The 10,864-nt window shown below is 33.7% G+C and overlaps 1 protein-coding gene across 1 annotated transcript; it reads left to right on the plus strand.

Annotated features, from left to right (window-relative positions):
* Positions 1-6,191: 6,191 nt before the first annotated feature.
* On the plus strand, positions 6,192-7,589 carry LOC130472125 (FBD-associated F-box protein At4g10400-like). Its single transcript, XM_056842572.1, has 2 exons — positions 6,192-6,944; positions 7,461-7,589. Exons 1-2 carry the CDS (start codon positions 6,192-6,194, stop codon positions 7,587-7,589), a joined length of 882 nt encoding a protein of 293 aa, XP_056698550.1.
* Positions 7,590-10,864: the final 3,275 nt, after the last annotated feature.

The following is a 10,864-nucleotide window of genomic DNA, read 5'->3' on the forward strand; positions in this document are numbered from 1 at the left end:
GATTCTGACTTTATGGTTTTTCCGCATGAATTATATTATTGTATTATTCATAACCTAACATTTCGGCCCCTAGATTTTCTGGAGCTATAAGTATTACATTGCATCCTAAGTGTTTGTTTCCACTGTTCAGGCTCGGCAGTTGCTTGTATGTGGACTGCCTTTTCCTCTCCTAGCCAGCGACAACATTGTAAGAAAATTTCAAATTTTCTCCCAATGTAAATTCTAATTTCATTGCAGAGATTAAGTGGAATTGTAGGGGCTTCAATGATCCACACACCCCTAAATTACCATACTTAGTGTGGCTATGCAAGACCAAGTTACCAACCCTTTTGTTTTTATACGAAACTAAAATGTTAGTAGATAATGTAATTAGTAAGGTTGGTCTTTTGAACCCCATTTCCTCTGTTGGGTTTGATTCTGAAGGAAGTAAATGTGGTTTAGTAGTTTTTATCTTTTCTAATCAAATCATATATCTTTTCTAGAAATTTATTTAGAACAAACACGAAATCATGAAATTAACAGAGAAGAGAATAGGAAAAAAAAAAATGTTACGTTGTATTTTAGCTAATCAGATGTGGTTTTTTTTATCCCTCTAAAATGTATTTAGACTTTGTAACTCAGTATACAATTGTAACTTAACAAAATTTCTTTTAAGTTATAAAATGTATTTCAACTTTGTAACTCAGTATACAATTGTAACTTACCAAAATTTCTTTTAAGTTATAAGTAAAGTAGTACCAAAAAAAAAAAAAAATTACACAAATAAATAAAATTTCTCAAAAATTTAGCTCACTGGTGGTTGGTAAACCAACTTTATTTTGAAACTGTAGTATATATAATGAAATTCATATTATCTTCAAATTGCATACATAAAGAAGTTTATAATTAAATAAAATAAACTATATCACTAGAGGAAAAAAGCTCAAGTGCGGGCTCATTTTAAGGGGTTAAGTGCGGGCTTTTACATGTGCAGCACATGGCATGCCCGCACTTGATGTTTCTCAAGTGCTGCCAAAATATTGGCAGCACTTGATACTTCAAGTGCTGCCAATTTACAAAATGAGCCCGCACTTGACAAATTTGGTGCTGCCAATTTTGCAATATGAGCCCGCACTTGACAAAGTTTGTGCTGCCAACTTTGAAAATGAGCCCGCACTTGACAAATTTTGTGCTGCCAATTTTGGAAATTAGCCCGCACTTGACATAAAAATGGGCAGCACAAGCATAAAAAAGAGCCGCACTTGATATATAAATGAGTCGCACTTGATCTAGAATTTTGTTATATAACTGATATCCCTGCTACATATATTATACAATTAGACCACGCCCACTAGTTAACCTCCATAAATCACATAAAACAAGTATCCAATTATATAGATAATTAAATTACATAGTATATAATTGTAAATACAATAATCGATTACACTACAATCATATGGAAAACTAGCATATTCACAATCTATGATTCACTACAAGAAAATATCAAAGACAATCTCTAGTAATGAAGTTTGCCAAATTGTCTCGAACTTCATTTATCTCCTCCGTAGTGAAGGGTTGCTCCTCGGATTGTTGAATACCTTAAGAAAATCGACCATCAAAAAAGAAATATATACTTTAGTTGTATTATAAATATTGTATCGTATAATAAAGTAAAACTTTGCTCCCAATTAATAATGAACATTAATAATGAATTGTATAACAATAAAAATGGCTTATTTCACTCCTAACTTTCAACTAATGAACTTAACTAATTATTTTAAACCCTTTATATTTTAACATATTTAGTTTTATGTTTAAAAGACTCATTCCCACCTACTTTGTTCAAGTTATGCACATTTAAGGCTCGTTTGTTCATTATAGGTCACATTTTAACTTAAATAGTTTATTCCGGTCTCAACTTTCAACTAATGAACCTAATGAGTATTTTAAACTCGTAACTTGTTTATCATACTTATTTTAATGTTTCTAAGACTCATTTTCACCTACTTTGTTCAAGTTATGAACATTTAAGGCTAGTTTGTTCATTTTAGGTCACATTTTGACTAAAAATGACTTATTTCGCTCCTAATTTTCAACTAATAAACCTAAATAAGTATTTTGTGTCATTTACATGTTTAATTTACTTAGTTTTATGTTTCAAAGACTCATTCTCGCCTACTTTGGTCAAGTTATGCACATTTAAGGCTCGTTTGATCATTATAGGTCACATTTTGACTAAAGTGGCTTATTTCGGCCTCAACTTCCAACTACTGGACCTAAATAAATATTTTCAACTCTTTACATGTTTATTAAACTTATTTTAATATTTCAGAGACTCATTCTCACCTACTTTGGTCAAGTTATGCACATTTAAGCCTCGTTTCATTATTATAGGTCATATTTTGTCTAAAATGTCTTTTTTCGTTCCTAACTTTCAACTAATGAACCTAAGACTCAACAAGTTGAACTCTTTTACTTGTATGTTCAACCCTTTAATGTACAATTGCATTTAGCAAACACATATAATTTCATAATTTTCCATGACAGTAAGCTAATTAATTGCATCGTATAGTATATATAGACAGAGTTCAGAACTGTACTCGTGTTCAGGGCTGGTAGTGATAAACCACATTGAACCTTGACCCAGGAACAAGGCAGATTGCCAGAATAAAGCAACCCGAACACGACATTGATAGCCTGTGCAAAGCATGGATTTCCTCTGTAAAAGCAAAGCTCTTGCAACAATGAAAGCTACAGATGTTACCAGGCTTACATAGACCTCATACAACACATCAAGGAATGAGTCATTGAATCATCAAAACTAAATAGCAAGACTAACAGAAAATCAGAATGTGTACCTGAGATAGTAGGCTAAAGCCATTGAGATTGATGTACGCAAGTCGTAGAGCTAGCTTGATTATCTTAACATGCACTACCTTTATCCAAAAAATCAGTTGTAACCACCAAAAAGTTAGAATCACATGGATAGTAAGAAAAAAATCAAATTGTAAAGAAAAATTCATTTCAATAAATAACTATTTGTTATATGTACTCAAATACTGCTCAAACGGTAAAAAGAGGCTTCTAAAAGAAACTCCAAACTCAGCAATCTAACTGACATGAACTGCAAATTCAACTAGAAAACATAAGAGAAAATTCAGCTAGTAAATATCAGTTCTCACTTGTATTAAGATCCCTATAAGAAGTAAATTAGAATTTCACAAAAAGATAGTACGCAGAAAACTTCAACAGAATAAAACATATATATTAATGTATGTAGAAAGGGAATAGACTTGATTGCAGGTGGAACCAATAAGCTATTGAGTATTGACACTGGCAAGACGTAGTGACAATTCACACTTGAACTGCAACCTACCAGATTTGATGCAAACTGATGTCTAACTGGCCTAAGATAGACCTGGTCGTATGACTTGAAAAATAATATCTTCCAAGCAGAATTGACTACTGTCTTTTTATCTCACTCAAACGGTATCCTAACCAATTTAAGCCTTTGATGAAAACTAGCTAAGACAACCAATTATAAGCAAAAACCCCTGTCATGGCTGTGGATTAATGACCAACCTCATCTTTTAAGTCAACTATACCAACAACAAAAATATATAGTACATCAATCAATAAATAAAGGAAAAGGAATTAGATCAAAATTTATCCTCCAATATAGAACCTTTCATATATCACACTATGATTTTATCACATAATCCCCAAATTAGTAAACTCACAGCATAAATCAAAGAACAATAAATAGCAAGTTTAAAATAAAATGAAAATCCAAATACATAAAATTTTCCAAAGGCAAATGACAAATAAAAATAAATCCAGTAAAATTAAAGAAATTCCCAAATAGATCGAACAAAAATGAGAGAAAGAGAATAACCTCTCACCCATAAAGGTGGGAAGAATAAACGAAAGGGATAGCTTTAGAAGAATCGTCATGGATGTCGGAACAGTCAACGATGGTATGAGAAGCTCCTGATCTTTTTCTCTACTGCTATTCCCATCACCTTCGCCGGCTATTTATCATCTCCCATCATCAACTTTGCATAGTTCTGCAACTATATGTAAGGTCTGCAAACCCCACCTCAATTAAGAACATATAAAACCTAAGATCTAAACCAAAGTAAGAAATTAATTTAGAAAACCTAAGATCTAAACTTGAAACTAATGATCAATAAAAGTTAGGTTTTAAGTTACAAACCTAGAAGAGATAAGGGGAGAGCAGAGCGCGATGGCGGTGGGGGAAGGAGGAAGAGCAGAGCGCAGCGGCGACAAGGAAGAGGAGAGAGGCACAAAAGAGATGGGTGAGCGAGTGTGCAGTGAGTTTCTTCGTTTCGCGGAACGACAGAGATAGAATGTGAGGGAAGAAGATGAAGAGCGGGAAAATGAAAAAAATTGAGACACCTTCTTTTTTTTGGGAACCTTGTGTTGCTCCATGTTTTGGGAAAAATGTTTGTGCTGCTTGTTTATAAATGAGCCCGCACTTGACTCAAGTGCTGCTTATTTTCTGAAATGACCAGCACTTGTGAAAATGTAGTTTTAATTTATTTATTTTGTGCTCTCAAGTGCTGCCTTTTTATTAAATGAGCCGCACTTGAAGGGAAGCACATGACAATTTTTCTACTAGTGTATGTAACACTCGGGGCATCGCGCCCGGAACACTAAGGGTGCGTTATGTTCAACTTATTTGGCCTGAACTTATCTGAATTTATCTGAACTTATCTGATCTGAACTTATCTGAACTTATTGAAACTTTTAATAGTAGTAGTAGTAATAATAATAATAATAATAATAATAATAATAATAATAATAATAATAATAATAATAATAAAATTAATAAATTAAAATAATAATAATAATAAAAAAAATAATAAAAAAAAATAATAATAATAATAAAATAAAATAATAATAATAAAAATAATGAAAATAATAAAAATAATAAAAAATAAGAAAAATAATTAATAATTAATAATTAATAATATATATATATATATATATATAATAATAATAAATAATAATAAATAACGTTTTCATATTTTTACGGGTACGGGTTGAAATGGGTTCGGGTTTTAACGTGTTCGGGTTTTAATGGGTACGGGTTGAAACGGGTTCGGATTTTAACGGGTTTAGGATTTAACGGGTATGGGTTGAAACGGGTTCGGGTTTTAACAGATCCTGGATTAAACGGGAACGAGTTGAAACGGTTTCGGGTATTAACGGGTACGGGTTTAAACGGGAACGAGTTGAAAAGGAGTTGAGTTTAAACGGATTTGAGAATCATATTGGTCATCTTCATGTCAGATCGGGTAAATCGGGTTTGAATGTAATGGGTCAATTTTCGCCGAATTTGGGTTCTTATCGGTTCAGGTTAATATCATGTCGGGTTATTTATAATCATAATAGTAATATCATTATTATTATTATTATTATTATTATTATTATTATTATTATTATTATTATTATTATTATTTTTATTATTTTTATTTTTATTATTTTTATTTTTATTATTTTTATTATTTATTATTATTATTATTATTATTATTATTATTGTTATTATTATTATTATTATTATTATTATTATTATTATTATCATTATTGAATCTTATCTGAACTTATTGAAACTTATTGGAACTGAAACTTAATTTTTTAAGGTGAACAGAACGCATCCTAACTAGTTTAAATTTTAAATAGAAAGATGGAGGATTAAAACACAAACCACCCCCATGCTTAGAATTTGTGTGCCTCCAGTCCTCCACACCGCTTAGAAATCCAAGAGTCCGACCTCCAACAAAGAAGCTCACGTATGCAAACGGACCACCACAAGCCGGCTGTATTCTTTAACGAGGGGTACGCTCCACCGTCCCTGCACCGCCAACGGCGCTAGGTAATTCAACCTCCGTCTTTCCCATTCGTTTCCCTGTCAGATGTCAATTAACTTTGTAGAATCTCTCATACTCAGTTTGTCTTTTATAAAAACAATTGTCGTGTTAAATTATGATTTAATTTGGTTAATCAATTGTCGTTTGTATACAATAATATAATAGAATGATAGATTGCAAGTGAATCCTCCCCAAAAAAATTGATTTTGATTTGGTTTTATAGCTTTTTAAAATTATCTTATCTTTCTGCTCAATTAAGACTTTTGGTTTGGTAGGGTTTCTTTTGCTTGAGCAAATTGTGTCAAAACTGTATGAGCAATGAGTACTACTGAAGGTAACACCTTAAAGAGGTGGACGAAGAAGAACAAAAATAGTGGGGAATTTGACAGGATAAGCTCTCTTCCTGACCCCATCCTGATTGAAATACTTTCTCTTTTACCCCTCAATTCTGCCTTCGCCACCAACATTCTGGCGCGGCGATGGCAACATCTATGGACTCAAATCACCTCTCTCAACATTGTTGTGGATGATCATTCTCGTGCGCACAAACATCTTGTTACCACCTTAGAGGAAAAAATCCTTCCAAAACTCCCTAATCAATGGCTTATTCATAAGCTCAATATTGTTCGTCCTTGTTTTCACAATGCTTGGTGGGCGAGTTTAGATTCATGGTTTTGTAGATTTTCTCTAGCTCCATGGAACATCAGGGAAATCAAAATAACATATGAGAAACAATATATAGGGGATTGGTCAGTACCCTTAACTTATATTTTCCAAATACCTTCAGTAGTAGTACTTGAACTACTATCATGTGATTGGAGCTTTCTTTACAAGGATGATTGTATAGTTAATCTTCCTAATTTGAAGAAGTTGAAGTTACATTTTGGACCTACATTTAAATACTGCTGGTTGAAAACCCTTATCGAGTCTTGTCCGACTCTTGAAGAGTTGTCTATTAGGCTTAATTATTGGTATGATGAGGAATCACCTTCCAGAGTTTTATGGATATCAGGTCGAAATTTGAAAAGATTGTCTGTATGGTTGACATCGGTTATGAACACCGTAGTTAAGGTTAATACCCTTAAGTTGGAGTTAAGTGTAATACCCCGAATTTTTAAAACTTGATTAATTATGCTAAATTATTTTTATTTAGCTAAAATCGTTTTAAATCCTAATTTCGAACTTTAATTTTAATTAACAAAGTTTAATTCCGCTTAAAATTTTAATATTGTTACGCGATTTATATATTATTTTTTTAGATTTTATAATTTAATTTCAGATTTACGAGCTCAAGTTACTTTTTAAATCTTAATTATTTCATAATTTCAGATTTCTGATAATTTCGAAACGTTCTTATTTTATTCGAAAACTAAATTTATTTCTCGTTAAACGATATTTTATAAAGAATTATTTCAAAAACTTAATTTTAATTAAACATTTCTATTCAAATGAATTTCCTAAAAATGGAAGTCAATTTTCTGAATTTTTGGTCTAACTAAAGTGAAATGACAAACAAAAGAAAACAAAATGCCTTAAAAGAACCAAAATTTTATCTTGTTCTCTTTCTTTGCTCTTCACGTGCACCAGGAAGAAGGAAGCAATTCTTTCCTTCATCTCTTTCCCTCAATTCAGTCTACATTCAACCTTGAGCCCCAAGCAAATTTTCCTTCTCATTCACTCTACTTGACTCTACAAATCAGACACAATTTCAACTAAATTCCAACCAAAAAAAAAACAAAATCAAAATTCAATTTCATTTGCCTCTGTTAATTTGATTCGAACCATCTCCCACCACCATCAACCACCAACGCCACCTCTCGTGGCCACCGCAAACACCCCCATATTTCTGCCACCATCATCACCACCGTGCAGCATCACCACAACCATTCACCTTCAGCCGACAACCACCCCCACACCCCTCGCCTTTCTTTTCCCCCTCACGCGACCTCCCCTGCCTTCAAGCCCAGCCACCAGCACTGCCGTGCTTCCGCGACGCTCCACCTCCCTTTCCCTTGCTGATTCCGCCACCACAAAACCAACCACCATCATCACCCAATCTTCGCCCCAATCCCCGACGATTCGCCGCCCAAAACCAACCGGAAAACCACCCCTCCCTCGCGTCACTCCCCTGCCGTGCGCGACCACCCTTCCCCCTTCCTTGCTGTTTCGCCGCCGTGAACCACACCACCACCACCGCCTCTCCGACGCGTCCCTGCTGCGCCGCCCAGCCAGCCACCCTGCCTCCCTTCTTCTTTCCCCGCTCCTCCTTCGTGCCCTGCCTCTCCCCTGTTCCTCGTGCTTCCTTGTCCGTGTTTTCCTTCCAGAAAACAAGTTCCAATTAGGAACTTTGTTTTTATTTATATCCCAATCCAAGCCCAATTCCCTTAGCCCAATTTTCCAATGTAAGTTTTGGCTATTTTGGTCCATTTTCTGATCCTAATGTTTTATAAATTGGTTACTTAAAATAAAAATAGATTTTTAATTGTGATTTAATATATATATATATATATATATATATATATATATATATATATATATATATATATATATATATATATATATATATAAATCAAATTTCATAAATTAACGAAAACATTATTTAAATCAAATTTCTGTCAGAATACATATATACATATATATATATATATACATATATAATTTGATTTAAATAATGTTTTCGTTAATTTATGAAATTCAAGTAATATATTCCTGAAAATAAATTTATGAAATTATATTTTTTATTAAAATTCGTTATTTATAAATTTATTATTTATAAATTTTATTATTTATCAAATATCGATTTTAGATTATTTATCGCTTTAAATAACTAATTGAATAATTTAATATTCTGAAAGAAATCGGACTTGGAGCTCAGGACGAACGATCAATCGAAAAGGAAGTATAAACTACAATTGAGGTAACATCTATTTCTAACACCCACAATCCCTTTATGAAATGTGTTTTATGAGATTATGAAATGTGTTTATAATGATATGTTTTTATTGGATTGTGGGATATGAAATGTATTTATAAAGTTTGCTTTATGCATGATGATATTCAAATATGTTTATGAATGATTTTATAAGACTGATGTTTATGAGTTACGAATAAGATACGAAACATGATAAATAAAAGTGTAACCGGTTCTGGCAGTTAGTGGGGTTACTATTTCTAGGTCGTGCACGTACCGCCGTACCGCGGGACACCCAACAAGGGAGAGTGCTCCTTGAGGGTTACCGCAAGCTAAAAAAAAGAAACTAATTAGGTACGGGCGTATGTCCAACAAGGGAGAGTGCTCCTTGAGGACTATCGCAAGGTAGGAGACGTCCCGCAAGACTAACTTGTCAGTTACCAAGTAAAATGAAGGTTTTATGAAAGATAATGGGAACTATCAAAGTTTCAAATGATGTTTTATTGCATTTATGAAAGTGTTTTACTATGTTCTATTCTCCCTGATTGCAAAGTAAATAAAATGAATTGAAATGAGTTTACGCTGTTAGGGTAGTATGTTACTGGGCCTCGGCTCACGATGTTGCTTTTGTTTTAGGTACGAAGAAGATCAGGGGATGCCTTAGAGTGAGGATGCAACCATCAAATTCACGATCGATGTTTAGTAAAGTTAACTATGTCTCACTAGTAATAATGGATGTATTAACTAAACTCTAAGTCAAAATTCAATTATTGAGTCGGATTTTAATATTTATATTTAATCAATGTTAGGAATATTTATTAAATTTCATTTAGATTTTGATGTAAATATTAAAGAATTAATCGAAGTGAAGAATAATTACTGTTACTCATCAGTAGTCTGTAAATGTAAAAAGGTTATGTCGCCTTGTATTTCCCGCGAGGGAGGTACGGCATGTGACGCTCCGACTAAATTAGGGTTTCCGCTGCTAATTAAAGATAATTAACCTAATTAATGGTGTTTGGAAGTCGGGGTGTTACAGTTTGGTATTCAGAGCCAAGGTTCTGCGACCATAAGTGCTAAACTTTACGGGTTTTGCACGAAATAAAATTTATTAGGTTTTAAGCAGGAATTTAAGGAATAAGAAAAAAGAATATGTTAAAATCAGGCTAAGTTAAAATGTTAAAATCATGCTAAGTTAAAATGAAATGAGTGTGAGTGATAGGAACGGGGAACGCAACGGGAATGTTTTCTTTATTATGATTTGCAGAATTTCTTAGTCTAATTTCAAGAAGAAAAGATTATCTGAAGCATTGTATCCTTGCGATCAGATCGGCGATGATTTCAAGCGAAAATATTCCTATTGACGGCACTAGAAACGATAACGATGTTAGCGATGGCAATGGTAATCACAAATCTGCATTAACGCTGGAAGGAATGCAAGAAAGAATTGAAGAATTGCGCAAGGATCCCATTTTCGGTGACACCCCTGGAGAAACGAGTGATAATCGAATGGACTTAATGAGGTTGATAATGTCGGAACTTCTGCAAGGAAATCGTCAGAAGCCAAGGTCAGAGCAAGAAGAATGCTCCAACATGTTCAAGAAGTTCGCTTCTCATAAACCCCCTACTTATGATGGCAAGCCAGACCCTACTGAATTTGAGGAATGGATTAGCGATATGGAGAAGTTATTTGATGCAACTCAATGCCCCGAGAAATGGAAGGTCAACTACGCCGTCTTTTACTTGAAAGGACAAGCCAACCTGTGGTGGAAAAGTGTTAAAGGAATCCAAAATGAGCCTGGTTTCGGTTGGGAAAAACTGACGGAAGCTATGCGGGAACAATTTTATCCCTATTCTCTGCAACTGCAAATGGAATCGGAATTTATCAAATTGAGTCAAGGAAAGAAGAATGTTCTGGAATATGCAGTAAAATTCAATGAGCTTGCTCGATTTGCCCCTGACCTGGTGACTACTGATAGGCAAAGGATGAATCGATTTGAAGGAGGATTAAACATTGAGATCCGTGATCGTCTCTCGAGTTCTAGAATTTCCACATTCCAAGAGTTGTATGATCGAGAAA

This window comes from Spinacia oleracea, chromosome 4 (genome assembly GCF_020520425.1).
Source record: "Spinacia oleracea cultivar Varoflay chromosome 4, BTI_SOV_V1, whole genome shotgun sequence".
In the NCBI taxonomy this organism is placed as follows: domain Eukaryota; kingdom Viridiplantae; phylum Streptophyta; class Magnoliopsida; order Caryophyllales; family Amaranthaceae; genus Spinacia; species Spinacia oleracea.